At 33.6% G+C, this 17,791-nt stretch overlaps 4 protein-coding genes across 4 annotated transcripts; 2 read left to right on the top strand and 2 right to left on the bottom strand.

Annotated features, from left to right (window-relative positions):
- The first annotated feature begins 13 nt into the window (after positions 1 to 13).
- LOC104711492 (putative pectin methylesterase CGR2) lies at positions 14 to 2,339 on the top strand. Its single transcript, XM_010428193.3, has 7 exons — positions 14 to 266; positions 696 to 862; positions 964 to 1,003; positions 1,105 to 1,143; positions 1,273 to 1,647; positions 1,735 to 1,790; positions 2,006 to 2,339. The coding sequence occupies exons 2-7, from the start codon at positions 740 to 742 to the stop codon at positions 2,156 to 2,158; spliced, it is 786 nt and encodes a 261-aa protein (XP_010426495.1). The 5' UTR covers positions 14 to 266; positions 696 to 739; the 3' UTR covers positions 2,159 to 2,339.
- LOC104711493 (pentatricopeptide repeat-containing protein At3g49710) lies at positions 2,306 to 4,574 on the bottom strand. The gene has a single exon (XM_010428194.3). It carries the CDS (start codon positions 4,507 to 4,509, stop codon positions 2,344 to 2,346), a length of 2,166 nt encoding a protein of 721 aa, XP_010426496.2. The 5' UTR covers positions 4,510 to 4,574; the 3' UTR covers positions 2,306 to 2,343.
- A 3,807-nt stretch (positions 4,575 to 8,381) lies between these two features.
- On the top strand, positions 8,382 to 10,527 carry LOC104711491 (1-aminocyclopropane-1-carboxylate synthase 9). The gene is made up of 4 exons (XM_087465970.1): positions 8,382 to 8,659; positions 8,787 to 8,918; positions 9,007 to 9,167; positions 9,264 to 10,527. Exons 1-4 carry the CDS (start codon positions 8,513 to 8,515, stop codon positions 10,234 to 10,236), a joined length of 1,413 nt encoding a protein of 470 aa, XP_087322096.1. The 5' UTR covers positions 8,382 to 8,512; the 3' UTR covers positions 10,237 to 10,527.
- A 5,125-nt stretch (positions 10,528 to 15,652) lies between these two features.
- Positions 15,653 to 17,023, bottom strand: LOC104711490 (transcription factor RAX3-like). The gene is made up of 3 exons (XM_010428190.2): positions 16,749 to 17,023; positions 16,531 to 16,660; positions 15,653 to 16,436 (listed from the first exon to the last, which is right to left on the bottom strand). The coding sequence occupies exons 1-3, from the start codon at positions 16,882 to 16,884 to the stop codon at positions 15,755 to 15,757; spliced, it is 948 nt and encodes a 315-aa protein (XP_010426492.1). The 5' UTR covers positions 16,885 to 17,023; the 3' UTR covers positions 15,653 to 15,754.
- Between the last annotated feature and the right edge of the window lie 768 nt (positions 17,024 to 17,791).

Here is a 17,791-nt window from a genome sequence, read left to right as displayed (position 1 = left end):
CCGTCGTTCTTGTAACAGCGCGTCATAGAGTCATAGCCATACGCGCTTTTACACAAAGGTGCAAGTGTATATAAATAAGTAGATAGCGATATATATATATTGGGGCAGTGATGTGATAAAAATTAACACTTCGAAGCTTCTTCTTCTCTCCCTTTTAGTAAATTCAAGTGAGGTGAAGCTCTCTCTTTTTAAAAGTGCTCATTTTCTCGGATCTCAGATCTTAGATCCAAACCCTTCCCCCGCTCATCGTTTCCATTGATCCAAAGGTAGGTTTTGATTTCTTCCTTCTTCTTCTTCCTCTTGTCGATTTGGGTTCACTTTTCTGCCAGCTGATTTATGGATCTATCTGTAATCTGATTTGTTTCGATTTTGAAATTTATAAATTGGGTAAGATGTTGATAAATTGGGTTAAAGAAACGCAGCTAAAACATTCATGGTGGGATCTGAACAGGTTTCAGGTTTATGTGTTTTGTTTGTTTCCATGGATCTGTGGGTTATGTGTGAGATTAATTTGATTGCTCTACTATTCTTATTCCATGTGGAGGGTGTGAGTTAGCTGTGTTGATTCAAAATCGATTTGTTTCATAGTGAAGAAGGGCAAAGAGCGTTGTTGTGCTTTTGTGTTCTCTGGATGTTCAGTTCAAATAAAGGATAATGATTGATTCAATGTAGTGGTTTTTGTTGTTACTTTGTAGATCTATTTATTGGCTTGAGCTTGAGCTTGTTGGGATCTTTAGTCATGGCGAGACGGCAAGTAGGTTCAACCAGACGTGTTGGAGATGGTGGGAGCTTCCCTTTTGCAGGAGCTTTGCACTCAAAGTCTCGATCTTCTCCACTCTTATCTATTTGCCTTGTCCTTGTGGTATGCTTTTTGTACTTCATTTGTGTTTTCATTAAGTGATTTCTTTCTGGGATATGAATGTGCTATGGTTTCTTACTTTACATTTTGTTTTCAATTTCTAGGGTGCTTGCCTTCTCATTGGTTATGCTTACAGTGGTCCAGGTATATATATATATATATATATATGATCATCTTAGTATATAATATGTCCTTTTGCATTATGTACAGCTCTATTAACGAATTCATATTTTACTCCATCACAGGTATCTTTAAAAGTATCAAAGAAGTCAGCAAAGTTACTGGTAATCCTTATTCTTCACTACATGTGCTTAAGTTAGTGCCTTCATCTGCGATTGACATTGAGCCATCATATATCTGTAGCTCGACTCTCGGTTTGACATTTTGTGTGTAATTTTTTTATGAATTCGCAGGTGACTATTCTTGCACAGCAGAAGTCCAAAGAGCCATTCCTGTTCTTAAGAAGGCTTATGGAGATGGCATGCGCAAAGTCTTGCATGTGGGTCCTGACACATGCTCAGTGGTTTCCAGTTTATTGAAAGAAGAAGAGACTGAAGCCTGGGGTGTCGAACCATATGACATTGAGGATGCTGATTCTCACTGCAAGAGTTTTGTTAGCAAAGGTCTTGTACGTGTGGCTGATATTAAGTTCCCTCTGCCTTACCGGGCAAAATCTTTCTCTCTTGTGATCGTGTCAGATGCTCTGGATTATCTCTCACCCAAGTACCTGAACAAGACCGTGCCTGAACTCGCAAGGGTAGCTTCAGATGGTGTTGTTCTTTTTGCAGGTAAACTAACATAAAACTTGATAAAGGTGCTGATGATAAAAAAACGTATCTTTATTGTTTTTAACTCTTGAATTTCAACTGTTCTAGGTCTCCCTGGTCAGCAGAGAGCTAAAGTTGCTGAATTGTCTAAATTTGGTCGACCTGTAAGTTTACGATACCCTGTTTTCCTGACTCGCAATGATTATTCATGAAACCATCCTTCCCCATTATTGTTTAGTGGCATTAGTGTAGCATGGAGTTAGTCATTAGCACCTCTTCATGATTCAAACATTAACAGTTACCTATCTTTCACAAAGTTCTTTAAGACAGAGACTACGAGTACAAGACCTTATACTTATACTCTTATTATTGTTGGCAGGCTAAAATGCGTAGCGCATCGTGGTGGAACCGCTTTTTCGTCCAGACAAACCTAGAAGAAAACGAAGCACCAAGCAAGAAGTTTGAACAGGCTGTTTCCAAAGGATTATACAAACCAGCCTGCCAAGTCTTCCACCTCAAGCCATTACATTAACCAGCAGCCACCAAGCCTACTGGTCCACACTAAAGCATATTCACACGTAGAGCCGCACCCAAAAAAGAATAGCGTAATCGATATTCTCCTTGTATTTTGTAACAAGTCAGTTTTTTTCTACTTATTGTTTGTATCCGTCAACACAAATTTTCCTATTCAATTAAATCATAATTATTATCAATTTATCACCAGTAATCTCCACATGAACACTTGCCATCTTTGAAGCAATGAAACCTAAGGTTATCTCTTACAATGATCTCTCTACCTGCAACTGCAGACATAAACTTGATTGCATTGTGACAATCCCCGCATATTCTCAAATTCTTCACCACAACTAATTCCTCTCCATCTCTTGTCGACATTAGCCCAAAAGCCACAGCTAGCTTCTCGCTGTGATGTCCTAACCGCATCTCTTCTTCTCCTTCGCCTGCATCATCCTCCTTCACCATTGCCCATTTCTTATCCATCACATATCCAAGTTTCTTCATCTTCTTCATCATCTCCTCTAGATACTCATTCACCTCCCGTATCATCGGATGAGACCAATCTTCTGCCACAAACACATGCTTCTTCTTCTTCACTTCGATCCAACTACATCCCGGTTTCTTTCTTATTCTTTTCCCCCTCATTGATTTCCTCACCGAGGCCATCTCTTCCCATTTCCCAGCATCTGCATACATGTTTGCTAACATCACATACGGCGTGGCAGCTAATGGTTGCATCACCATAAGCTCATTAGCTGCTCTCTCCGCAAGAGCCATGTTTTTGTGTTTTCTACAAGCACCGAGCAACGCAGCCCAAGCAACAGAGCCTGGCTTATACGGCATTGCATCTATGAATCTCTCAGCCTCTTCTAGCTTCCCTGCTCTGCCTAAAAGATCAATCATACAAGAATAATGCTCAGCCTCTGGTTCGATCTTGAATGTCTCCTTCATGGTGTTGAAGTACTTCTGACCCTCCTCGACTTTACCACAGTGTGCACAAGCAGAAAGAACGGCTACAAAGGTTATATTGTTAGGAGCAATACCCGAGTCCAGCATCTGTTGGTATAAAAGCAATGCTTCTGTCCCATGTCCGTGCTGTGCATAACCTTTAATCATACAATTGTAAGACACGGCATTAAGTTCCAGCATTCGATCAAATACATGCCTTGCATCTTGCAGGTTTCCACTTTTGTAATACAATGAAATCAATGCGTTGTTCACAGAAATTCTATTCGAAGGGATGTGAGATTTGATAGCCAAGCCATGAATCTGCTTGCCCTGAGAAGGAGAGGAGAGATTTGAGCAAGCGCTGGTGACACAGACAAAACTGCAATCATCAGGTCTGTGTCCAATACGTTGCATCTGTCTAAAACTCTTCACAGCTTCTTCAGAGAGCTCCTCGTTCATTGAATATCCAGAAATCATCGTATTCCATAGAACCAAATCCGGCGATAGAATCTCTTGAAACACCTTCTCGCATTCAGACATACCTTCACAACCCCCACATTTCGAGTAGAAATCGATCAAACCACTCCCCACGTGTGAATTCTGGTGAAACCCTGCCTTGATCAGCTTACCGTGGAACTGACGTCCACCTATCAAACAATCCAAGCTCGTGAGGGCATTTAAAACACTAGCCAATGTAAACATATCAATCTTGAACCCTTTAAAGATCATTTCTTTATACAAAGCTAAGGCCTTTGCTCCTTCCTTGTGCTGCCCGTAAGCCACAATCATCGAATTCCACGAAACTTCATCTCTTAATTCATCCATCCCGTAGAACACCGACACCGCCTCTTTCAAAAGCCCGCCTTTACTATAATAAGTAACAAAGGCGTTATTCACAGACGAGTAAGAATCAAACCCTCCGGAGACAGCGAAACAATGAAGCTGCTTTATCAATTCAACACGGCCACAGCAAGCTGCTATCAACCCTGATAACGTAAACCCATCAACCTCAAATCCCAATTCTCTCATTCTCATAAAAAGAACCATCGCGGCAACAGTTTCTCTAGCATCAGCGTAACCCGAGATAAGGGTATTATAAGAAACAGTGTCTGGTTGAGGAATTTCGTCGAACAGCTGACGTGCAATATGGATTTTCGAATCTTTCGCGTAAGCTTTGACGATTACATTGTAAGAGAAGACATTGGGTTCTTCCGTGGAGTCGAACGTGGCTCGTGCGTAGGAAAGACAACCACACTTGGAGTAAAGATTCACGAAGTGGTTTGAGAGGTAAGTGGAAGAAGCTACGATGGACTTCACGTAGAGTGCGTGAAGTGATTTCCCAGTGAAGAGATCTCTCTCCGCTACAGATTTTAGTAGAAGGTCTCGAAAAGATTTGAACTTCCATGGCGTCTGGTTCATCTAATCACTCTGTTTCTTCCCGCATTTGCAGGTTCTGTTTTCAGAGGAAGACAGCTGAACAAAAGTCATACAGTAGTTTAGTTTCGTCTCTTAATTTTTCGTTGATTAATTTGGGCTTAGTCTTCTCTTTAAGGCCCATATTGTATGGGCTCTTCTACTTCTCTTACTTTTCGTTATTATTATTGCACATACATTTGGATTATTTTTTTTTGGGTTCAAAATTTAGAATTTTCCATATGTGGATTTCTGAATTGGACAACAAAATTATAGTCTCTATAGGGGTTTACTCGTTTTTCTAAGAACATCCATTTAGATATTTTCGATATGTGTATTTATTCTGAATAAATTCACATACCGTATCTCTCAAATCATCTTATAGTTAACTAACATGCGGAAGATTTATCATTAACTAGATTAAGCAAATTATTTATAACTAAAACATTTAAATTATAAGTTGTATTTGTTGGTTAAATATGTATATCATATAATAATTATTAATTTTATGATTTAAACCATATAATACTGCAATATAGTTTATTTTTTACATAATATTTATTTAATCAATTGAATTAGATATGTTTATTCTCTGATACCAATAGTGTTAACAAAATAATGAAATGATGTTTTACCCGTTAAACACCGAATTAATGATATTTTAAATTTATATAAATATCGATAAAACTCGTTCCGCTATATAACCCGATCCCGAGATATTTTAACTCGCACTATAGCATCTTAATTTTTAATACCTATTGTTTTGTATTATAAATATTAGATTGAATTGATATGTTATTTATTAAAATAAAGAACCGGAATAAACCAAATAAAAGTTTTTTAATTTTGAATGCCTGATAAATCAAGTTTTCTACTCATTTGTATTCTGAATCATTTTGGTCTCTTTTATAGTATGATTCTGAACCATTGTCCAATTTTTTTTAGGCGATGTGAGATATTGTACCCGTATTTTTTAATTCATATATTGAGTAATATATGTTCGTTTTAAAATTTTTTTATTACATCATATGCTGGAAAAAATCACAATTTTTATTAACTAAATGTATTACAGAATAATTCAAGATAATTTAATATAAATTCAAATAAAAATGTAAGGGAATCATATATTTATATTTAAATAAGTAGAAAGATTTCCTTATTTTTTTAAAAATTACCTATAATTAATGCAGTGAAATTTTTGATAACTAATATTAAAGTCAATGCATTGAATACTAATTGTTTCCAAAATGATTTTTTTATCAAAAGTTGCTGCAAAAATACTAGTATAGATAATCAAAATCTTAATTTTTTTTTTTTTTTGAAAACATCAATAATGGATATTTCACTGTCATTAATGATGGATTTATTCAACTCATTAACCTGTTTTCAGAATTGGCCACAATAGATTTATGATCATAATCATATAATATATTGCAGTGTTTTTAAGTTCATTGAAGCAACAAAAAAAGACAATTCATTAGTTGGTTTTATCATGTTATGCCTTTGTTAAATCAACAACAACACTAATGATCCAAATTTTGCAAACCTAGTCAAAAACTAATTAGACAAATAGAGAATATCTCTTCTTGTTCGATCATTTAACCATAATGACTTTATCAAGGCTAATTGATAGGAGATACATGTTATTCGTCTAGATCATCGGATGACTAACACATTTTGTACAAAATCTTAAATTTGATAAATTAAATCCAAATAGTAGGAACTTGTTTCTTACTAACATTTTGGTAGGAAAACTGTTAGAAAGCATCTTTCCATTTTTCTACAAAATTCTTACGAAAATGTTTTCTACTAAATTCCTTTCAAAACTGATTTCCTTCGGGTTATTACTTCCATTATTTTTCGTAGGAAAATGGTAAGAAACAAGTGTTTCCTTCCAATTTCCTTTGAAATCTGCTGTAAGAAATCACCATGTTTTCTTATAGTGTATATATCAGTCTTATTTAGAGATTTTGATGACAAAAAAGACTATGCTGAGGAGGAGTTTGAAATTATTTAATATAAAAGAAGAAGTATTTAAATTTTAGTATTTAATTCTTATAGTCTGCTACTATGTTGTCAGGAACGATACCATTCGTTTTGTATATCTTGGTGTTGATTTTTATTTTTATGTTTTAGTTAATTTTTATTAAAATAAAATATTTATTTTTCTAATTTTACTTTTATTTTCTAGTGAAATATATACAAATAACAATTGGCAAGTTAATTTGGACACACAAAAATGGTTAACCGTTTAAATTGTAAAATTAGGTAAAATGATAAACTATTTGGTATGGTTTAAACTTTAAAGGAAAATTGACAAAACTTAACAATTTAAATGGGTTTGTATAAATTTTCAAACTTGGTGTGGCAAGAGATTGATTTTTTTTTTTTAATTTCATGTGGTTCCTTACACAAATCCAATTTTTTTGTAAAGAAAGTCGTCTCACCTGATGATGTTAATATGGGCTTAAAAGATCCAAATATTTAAATTTAGTCTCTAATTTTTTTTTTCTTTTCTCTTTTCGTATTAAAATAAACGGATTGGGGGTGTTAGTTTGTGAAGGTGACAAAATAAAGATTTGTAGAATGAAGAATCAAATAGCTTTGCCTCTCTATAAACGATGATACATATCCCAAAACGGCGATACGGTTCTCCAACTATAATTTTGTTTTGTTTTATAAAAAAGAGTTTGTGAGTGTGTAAGTTGTAGATATGGGTGAGATCTCATTTAACTTCTTTAAATTGTTTTGTGTTTCTGTCTATCATACAAATAAAGAATATTCAAGATCTTTCATCTGATTCTCTTGTTGTGTTAGTGTTGTATAGATTGATTAATAAGTCTATAATTGTATAATTATATGGAGCAAATTTCTTTTTGATGATATCCTTTGTCGGTAACTACGGTTTACGTTTTCTTCGGCAAGGTAGTCAATACTCTCAAAATATCCAAACTCGATCTTGTTGATATCTTTTTCCAACAATTAATTGAGATTGCAAATTTTATCCAGAAAAAGTTGTTTAGATATACATTTGTATATTTAATGACGTGTCATAATTTGAGTATTTTTTACATATTTTTGATGAGTGAAATGTTAAAGCCCCTATGAGTCTAATTAAGTATACGACCATAGTAACAATCATAAACATTTCAGATATATATTTCAGGTAACTCCCGGAATACAAGGTGAAATACCCAACACATCATCATGACATTCGATCTAAAAATAGATTTTGTATTGTTTTGGTCGCTAATTCACTGTCATGCATGTATGGGCGGTGACAGAAAACGCGTTTTATGGACAAATTATTTTTATTTGACTAAAGTTTAAAGCTTTCTCTGTTCTATATACTTCACCAATCATTATTATAGTTGTTATTTTATCTCATGTGGCTTTGTAAAATAGTGACTTATAGTGTCTTAGTGAGGGTTAAACAATATTATTCTATCTACCTCCAAAAATTTAGAACAGTTTAGTCCAGTTCTATGTAATATAGCTAGGCCATTGCACACAAACTTTAAAAAAAAAATGAAATTATTGAGTTTAACTTTATATAGACATAGACTTAAAGATATGTTTAGATTTGTATAAGATTAGCAGAATATATATAAGAGTATATAATTAGTCATAGAACTAAAACAGCAAATTGACACTTTCAATAATAGTACGTTGAATATTCTTTAGTACCAAATCTTGAATTTTTTAAAGTTCAATGAATATAATAAATGATAACTGATAAATTATTAGTTACGTGAAGTGAAAAACGGAAGTTGTCTATCTCACATGACGAGACAATTAAACTAACTTGTTCAAAGGAACAAAATAAAAATGTATATATACCTCCCACATACCTCAAGCAACTACATTCCACATCTCACTTTTCACCAACTAACTAAACCCTAATATAACATATATATCTCTCAAAACCGTTCCCTCGTTCTTCATTACTAATCATCTTTCATCAAACCAAACATTCTTTAATTAGTTTTTCCTTCTTCTATAAAAAAAAATGAAACAACTGTCGACAAAAGTGACAAGCAATGGTCATGGACAAGACTCTTCCTACTTCTTGGGATGGGAAGAATACGAGAAGAACCCTTACGACGAAATCAAGAACCCTGATGGGATTATCCAAATGGGTCTTGCCGAAAACCAGGTAACTAATTCGAGTCTTTTTTTTTTGTGTTTGACCAACATCGACAAATCTTTATTGTATTTTTTGGTACTTTTTTTTGCTAAAGGTACTTTTGGTACTTAATATGCATGATGTTTTTTATATGCAGCTATGTTTTGATCTCATAGAGACATGGTTAGCTAAGAATCCGGACGCAGCCGGACTCAAGAAGGACGGCCAATCCATTTTCAAAGAGCTTGCTCTCTTCCAAGACTATCATGGCCTACCCGAATTCAAGAAAGTAAGTATTTAACCTTTTCTCCTTCACATTTCAACAAATATGTAACTTAAGACGCGAGTAACTTAATAGGGTGTTTATTTTTCTATAGGCTTTGGCAGAGTTTATGGAGGAAATAAGAGGTAATAGAGTAACATTTGATCCAAGCAAGATTGTCCTAGCTGCTGGTTCAACCTCTGCCAACGAAACTCTCATGTTTTGTCTCGCCGAACCCGGAGACGCTTTCCTTTTACCAACTCCGTACTACCCAGGGTAATTTCTATATCCTAATTTCATAGGTTTTATATTTAATTTACTTGTATCACAAGAAACCTGAGCTGACGGTATTTGTTTTGCTTATGCGTACAGATTCGATAGAGATTTGAAATGGAGAACGGGAGCAGAGATCGTACCTATTCATTGCACAAGCTCTAATGGGTTCCAAATAACGGAGTCAGCTCTCCAACAAGCTTATCAACAAGCTCAAAAGCTTGATCTTAAGGTCAAAGGAGTTCTTGTTACCAACCCGTCTAACCCTCTTGGCACTATGTTGACCAGAAGAGAAATTAACCTTCTCGTTGACTTCATTTCTTCCAAAAACATTCATCTCATAAGCGACGAGATCTATTCAGGTACCGTTTTTGGGTTTGAACAGTTTGTGAGTGTCATGGATGTCTTAAAAGACAAGAATCTTGAGAATAGCGAAGTCTCCAAGCGGGTTCACGTTGTTTATAGTCTTTCCAAAGATCTCGGTTTACCGGGTTTTCGTGTTGGGGCAATATACTCCAACGACGAAATGGTTGTTTCCGCTGCAACAAAAATGTCAAGTTTCGGCCTCGTGTCGTCTCAAACACAGTACCTTCTCTCTGCATTGCTTTCAGACAAGAAGTTCACAAGTAAATACCTCGACGAAAACCAGAAAAGACTCAAGATTCGTCAGAAGCAACTCGTCTCCGGTCTAGAAGCTGCAGGGGTTACTTGTCTTAAAAGTAACGCTGGTTTGTTCTGTTGGGTTGACATGAGACATCTCTTGGACACAAACACATTCGAAGCAGAGCTTGAGCTCTGGAAAAAGATTGTATATGAAGTCAAGCTAAATATTTCACCCGGTTCATCGTGCCATTGTACTGAACCGGGTTGGTTTAGGGTTTGTTTCGCCAACATGAGTGAAGATACACTCGATTTGGCGATGAAGAGGCTCAAAGAGTACGTAGAGTCGACAGATAGTAGAAGAATGATATCCAAAAGCAGCCATGAAAGGATCAAGAGTTTGAGGAAGAGGACTGTCTCTAACTGGGTTTTCCGGGTTTCATGGACCGACCGTGTACCTGATGAACGATGAAACTAAATTCATCGTCCCAAGTTAAGACAAAGCAAATCTTCCTACACCTATTCATTTGAAAATACATAATTCGTTTTTTAATATTGGGAAAATGTATATTACATTATATACATTTTCTTGAATATTATTCACTATATTCTTTTTAATTTTTTTTTTAATATCACTATATTATATTAATTTCTTTATATTATATCTGTTTGGCTGAGAATTTGTAAGCCAATTTTTTATTTGGATGTATCATTAAGTGCACTTGATCCAAATTTCGATTTGTAATGGCTATATTTATATATCTATCTCCTGTAATGTCAATAAAGGCTAGCTACGTGTATATCCATGAAAATGTTAATACGTATATGTCAATTTTCTAAAAGAATTGTTTACATGTAATAGTTCATAAATTTTTATATCTCTTGCAGTGCACAAATATCAACCATGTACGTATATATATATATATATATATATATATAACACATTAATTTTACAATTTGTATTGTATTTCAATCTAGTCAACGTTCAGAAATTTTCTTAAGTGACGTGTAATAGGTTCTTCTTTGAGTCAAATGATCGTTAAGTAACAGAAACTAGTTTTGATCAAAAAAAAAAAAAAAAGGTAACAGAAACTAGTTAAATTGCAACGGAGAAAACCAATATAATACATAGTCAAAGACTCAGTCCTAGCCTCCTAGGCCAACTTAGTTTACTTTAATGGAACAAAATATATAGGAAAACAGTTCGGGGACATCTGATAAAAAACAGTTCGGAGTAACATATACAGTACTCCTAAATCTGGCTTCTAAAATTTTTTAAAACAAACAAACACATGAAAGTTAATTTCGATTTGTTCAAAATTTATTTTTGTGTCAACTTCTCGTTTTTCACTTGTCAGCAATAATAGTACTTTATCAATCTAATTAAAGCCTAAGATATATTATGAATCAAGTAACTCTTTATCTAAAGTATAGTCGATCATTTATCAATTTATCATATATACCGGTCAAAAGATTATGATGCTTTTTTCGTAGACATGATATTCTCCTCAAACTAAATTATTCCAAAAACTACATGTGCTTTGTTACCTTTTTGTTGGTACTACTACGAACGAAATAATCGAATTCATACTACGTAGATTTAATAAAATATCGTTCATCAACTTTTTTCTTTATAAAAAAAATAACAGAAATAAAATCTAACAAGATATCCAGTATGACGAACGATTTTGTTCCCTTTTGTATCAAAACCGGAGAAATCGGCCGTAAAAAACATATAATGATCCTTACATGTGAGGATCATTATATTGGTCGTTGGGTTGTATAACATAAGGTATTTTCCAATTACAGAGATAATATATAGACACGTAATATTGATTTTGAGAATTTTGGTTGATATTCTTATGATCTGAGAATTTCTAATCAGTGATGTTATTGATTGCATACGACCCATCCAGAACTTGTCCTCTGTATTATCGACCGAATATATGGTCTTACTAAAGAAAAATATTAAATTTTGAGATTTGTTTGAGGTGGTCTCGATCGATATGATTCAGATCACAAATATCTATAAGAACAAGCAATCTGGTCGGTTGGTTTTATAACGCTAGATCGAAATCGTCCATATTCACATATTTTAGTTAGGGAATGATCCCTTGTCATTGTTTGACATTTGTTCAAAATAAAACAAATTCTTAATTATACATTTTAGGCTTTAATGTAACTTTTTTTTTAAAAAGCACATTAACATGTTAAGTTTGAACAAAGAATGCAGTCAGGTGGGTTTCACGAGCCTATGCCATAACTTGCACATGCCACCCCATGACATATGAAAGTTCAATAAAAATATATATATATATATATAAGTAACTTGCAATAAAATTCAAAACTCTCTAGCTAGTCTTGTTAGTTAATGTATGCATGAACCATACACAAATAAAATTGGGCCACAAAAGCCTTGTATTAGTAATCAGCTTTCGATTAATTTTAAAGACGGATACATATATTGCGACCAAAAACCTGGTGGGTGTAAAGAGAAAAAAATTTGGAGGCCTTACAAAATGAACCCAAAAAACAAAACCAAAGCTCAGAACTCTAATTTGCTAAGGTTATGAAATCATGCATGGCCAATAATATAGAGATCGGGTGAACCAGTTGTGAGGTTTCCATGGAACCAAGTAAGTAGTATACTAGGACACATACATGGGTTTCTCTATAAATTCAAGAAGTTTTCTTCTTCATATAGATTGATTCAAAATTTTAAATATGTTATTGTAAGACTAGATTGTGCTAAACCATTCTCTTACAATACCCATAAAATATGATTACCATGTAAACTGGATTTAGTAAAAACTCTAAATATATCTGTTTGCTGCCATAAGCTGACGGCAAGAAATCGTCAAACACTAAAACAATTCGATTATTCCATTTACACAATCCTCTTTTAACTAACATAAAATTCCGTTCCCACAGTAAAAGTATTCCAATATTTTCTCTAAGAAACAGATTTAGTTTTTCTCTTTTTGACGTCCAGAGATTTCCTTCTTTTTAAGAAAAGGACATTTTTCTAAACAAAAAACTTTGGAAAATAGAATTAACGTGCTATAGTGAGTGTCGACATCGGGTGGATTATTAAATCAAAATTAATTATGTTGTAAGAAAGTCCTTTTGATTATTTTTATTTGACAAAGTCCTTTCATTGTATTTAAGCAAGTAAATAAATTTCACTTTTATTTGTCGCCAAGCTTTCTGTCGCCGAGCCAATCAAGGTTTTATATGGCTTTGTTTACATATACGTCGAGGTTTTTTTGACAGAATGTATGAATTAGTAATCTATTACTGAAGGGTTATTTTATCTAATCCACTTAGTTTTATACTAATATAGTTTTCGTTCCTATATTCTTAAATTTTTGTTTCTTGATTTCTTCTTCTCCGTTATTATTCTCTTTTCTTTCTTTTCTTTTTGCTTTAGAGCTTGACCCAATACTGAGATAACGATATATATTATATAAAAGATTCGGCAATGTTGGAACTTTTGGATTTGTTTTTGTTAAAGTGGAATTTTTGAATTTTATGAATAAATAATAAAGGTGTAAACTATAGAACTGAAATAAGGTGTAAATTTTTGTTAGTTTAATTTTCTTTTCGTGTGTATAATAAACTTTCATATTTTCATCATTTATACTATATTAAAGTTATTAAATATTGTTTTCTTTTTTGGCTGTCATTTTTTAGTCTTTCAAATAACTGAAACTTATAATTAAAAAAAAAAAATATTAACATTCTCTCCTCCTTTTTTTCCAACTTTAAATGTCCAACAAAGAGAAAACAACCAGCTTAAAAAAAAACAGTAACCAAAGTGAAGAAGATAAAGAAAGATCTCTCTTCTTTAATATATTTTTTAGTTATTTGGAAAGATTACTTGTATTTTAAATTTTGTTGACATACACATGATATACGTATATTTTCATGCATTTTTTACGTAGCTAGCTCTGGAAAATGTTCAAATTTGTATTAGGGTAAACTTTCTTTCTATGATGATGACCTTTCTTTGAAAATAATTTAGTCTTTCTATTAGGTAAATGAAAAATGATTCAAAGAATACATATACATATATATAAAGTGTGTAAGATGTAATATGTCCATGCCTATGACACGTTCTGCAGTCCACTGAACTAATGCAAATGGCTTACGTGCATGATTTTCATCACTAGGTCCCTTTTTTCCTAAATCACGATTAACAATATATACAATTACATATATAAGGATAAGAACTTTTCCACGCGTCTAAAAATTAGGACTCCACTGGAAGTACATATTTTAAAAATTTTGATAACAAATTTCAACATTCATATATACAAATAAAAAGCATATAATAAGATGTTTTATATTTGGATGTATCCAAAATTTCATTATTAATTTGGCAGTATATATGTAATGCAACACTAAGATGTCTTAGTTGCAGATAAAACGATATGATATATATATATATATATATATATTCTTAAAATTTCTGGTATTATAACTTCATAGAAGGATACATAGTTTAGTTATAAGGGTGCCACATATTATAACGATATGATATTTACTATTTAGTGAATTCATGGGTGCATGGGTTTACAACTTAATACGTATTAAATTAAAGGAGAATAATTGCATAATTATGTTTGTCATTTTGCTGTTTGAAGAGAATGTTTGGAACATCCAAATGACTTGTCTTTCAGAGACTAGTATCGTAATACTCTTTTTTTTTATATATAAATTGATCTTTTTTTTTATTTGTAATACTCTTTGAAAACGTCATTTTTATATCATCCCATTTGTCCTATACAAGGGAATATACGAAGATCAAACATAATATCTTCTTTTGTGTTGAACCGTGAAGTCTAGTCTACTCCTAGCTTCTAGGACTGAACGGATTGTTTGAGATTCAACAAAATATATATCTTCTCTTTTTAATTATTCTCTACGTATATGTGTGTGTTTATACTGTTAACTTCTACATATAAACACTAAGTTTTGGATGATTTTAATTAATAAACGGGAAAAATAAACTTGTGCATGTTTGAAAGAAATTTGGTATGTCTCTTAAATTAATGTCATGTTTTTTTCTACATAATATAGGTAAACTCAATTGTTGTTTACCGAAAATTACACATTTACACTGGACAAATACAAGTTTTAGTACAATATATTTTCAAGCGACAGTGTCACTTTAGGACTTTCTCAATTTGATTTGATTTTTGAATAGGGCAACGTATGTGCCAAACTCGTAAGGGAAAACAGAATTTTCGTATGACATCATCATTTGATTTTGTGAGGAAACAAGAAACAGACTAGTGACTTGCTAAGAAGAGAGAGAGGTCATGTCTAGAGAAGTTCAGAGTTGCACACATTCATTTATTTGGTAATCAAAAGTTTTCTTTTTGTCAAATGGTTAGGTATTCTTATCCTTATAAAATCCATATATATATATATATATATATATATTAACTCTTAATTGTTATTAACATCAATATGGTTTCCAGCTAAATGCTTTGCAGAATCCGACATCCAGGTAATAACCCTAACGAATCCGAGGGGATCCTAATTAAACAACAATTATTCGAAAAAGTAGGATGATCAACATACAATCAATGAATCCAAGGACATACATATGGATCGATCCGACCATATATATACGTACCAAGAACCCAAAAGCACCATTATTATTTTTTAAATGTATATATATATATATACACACTTTGCCCAATATGTATTATCATTATATATATAGATGGAAAGTTGGAAACGTAACACGTGATGATCCCATATAACATGCACATTACAAAGTTCTTACTTTTTAAAAAGTAACAATAACAAAATTTTGTTAAGTATGTGAATGTGATTACTTCGTTAGGATCTCTCGTGTAGAAATCTACATAGACATATCAATAAAAAGTTTTTAAATAGATCGTTATTCCATATATACACGTACCCTATATTACTCCAATTAATAATAATGACGTACGGTTCATGTTGAGAATAGTTAATTAACAAAATTGCTTCGAATCGGAATAAACAAGAGAGCTAATGTCCTCCCAACTAATGGTGCTTTGATCTGCCGAAGTACTTGTGGCGGCTCCTAAAAATAATTCGATGGTTTCGGCTTGGAAATTCCCGAACCATTGATGATCAATACTTGTGTTGAGCAATTGAGAGTTTGAGTTGGCGCTCAAAATCGAGTTCTTGGGGAAACCCTCTCCTGATCCTAAGTGGTTATGATTAGGATCTAACAAAAGTTGAGAGAAGGAGAGATGATCAAAAGCGTTTGTCGTCATCGAATCTTGATGATGATGATGATGATGATGAGCGTTTGCCCTCTCCAGTTCTTGATCTTCGATCTTGACCATGATCGCTGGCTTAATATCTTCTTGGTCGCAGAGCGAGTTGGTTTGATTCATGACAAGAGTTGGTACTTGAACATTCTGATGATGTAGTGGCCATGTGAACATTGTTTGGTCTTGTCTCATCATGAAAGAACTTTGATTTTGTAGTTGTTGTTGTTGTTGTTGTTGTCTCTTCATCATAACCATCATATCTTGCTGTTCCATACAAGCTTCTTGAAGCTCCTTGCGTTGTTTGCTGATAAGTTTCTTCTTAAGCCTTGTGTTCCAATAGTTTTTTATATCGTTGTCTGTTCGTCCCGGCAATTGAGCAGCGATTATAGACCACCTTTAAACATTATCACATAACAACAGCTTAAGAGTTTCCCACATAATTAATATTTTGACGATATATATACATGAATAACGTATACGAATAGTACCTGCTACCAATAGTAAGATAGAGGCTACAAATGATATTTTCTTCTTCCTCAGAGAAGCCACCATGCTTGATGTTTGGTCTAAGATAGTTAAGCCACCTCAGCCTGCAACTCTTCCCACATCTCTTCAAACCTTAATTAGACCAACCAAGAAATAATTTCTATAAACAAAAGCCTCTTTCCTTATCAAACAAACCTTAATTAATTAGATATATTAATACCAATCTTGTGAGGCAAAGCGATCCAGTTGCCTCCTGTGCCATTCTTTTCAATGTAGGATTTGAGCTTTGCATCTTCCTCAGGAGACCAAGGCCCCTTCTTCACGTTCGCTTTGTCACAGCATGGTGCTCTTCCCATTCTCCTTCTCCTAGTGAAGTCTTGTTCTTGATCTTGGTATTGTTCTTGATATCTGCCTTGGTTTATCCCTCTCTATGACAAAGATTATATATATTGGTGGGTATGATGGTGTGTAAGCTATATAGGGGAAATATTATGTGAATGCAGAAAAGAAAAAAGGAGACTATATAATAGCTGGAGGAGATGTCAAAAAGTAGGGAAATTTTAATAAAATTAAAATATTAAAAAACCAAAAATCAAAAAGTAACTTTTGGGAAATTTTAATGTTATTATATAAGCCAGCAAAATTTAATACTATTACAATAGTGGAATTAAGAAATGGCAGAGAAGATAAGGAAGACTATTGCACACGCAAGTTGTCAAAGAAATTTCTCTTGATGTATTCCTAAATGTATTGGTATGTGTACAAATTCATCTATTTTTCCATATCATGAACCTGAAATACAGTTTTACACATAGTTTTAACAGCACTTTAGCCTTTACACTTAAGTTTCGTACTTATGAATTATTATAAGTTATGTATAGATAGGATCTTCAGAGCTTCTGGTAAAGGTTGCAAGAGCTCTGACAAAGTTCGCAGTCCACCTGCTGCTGAACAAGTTACTATTTCGGGTTTTTCGAGGTTCTCTGTTTTAGGGGATACAGAGGATGTTGGTGATTCAGCTACAGTTAAGTCTGATCCTCCGGCTCCACCTTCTGTCGTCACAGCAAACGCCACGGGGCCTTCCGTTTCTACTGTGGTACCTATTAAGCAAGCAAATGCGATGGAGGTTCCCATTCGAGCCTCTCTGCCGCGGCAAACGAAACAATTAAACAAGACTGCTTCGGAGTCTTCTTCTCAGCAAGCCAAGGGGATCCCTCCTGGTATCTCGAGCAAGAAGAACTCCCGCAATCGTCATTAATGTCG

The sequence above is a fragment of the Camelina sativa genome, chromosome 9 (genome assembly GCF_030686135.1).
Source record: "Camelina sativa cultivar CO46 ecotype springtype chromosome 9, ASM3068613v1".
In the NCBI taxonomy this organism is placed as follows: Eukaryota; Viridiplantae; Streptophyta; class Magnoliopsida; order Brassicales; family Brassicaceae; genus Camelina; species Camelina sativa.
This window is presented reverse-complemented; position numbering and strand designations above follow the sequence as displayed.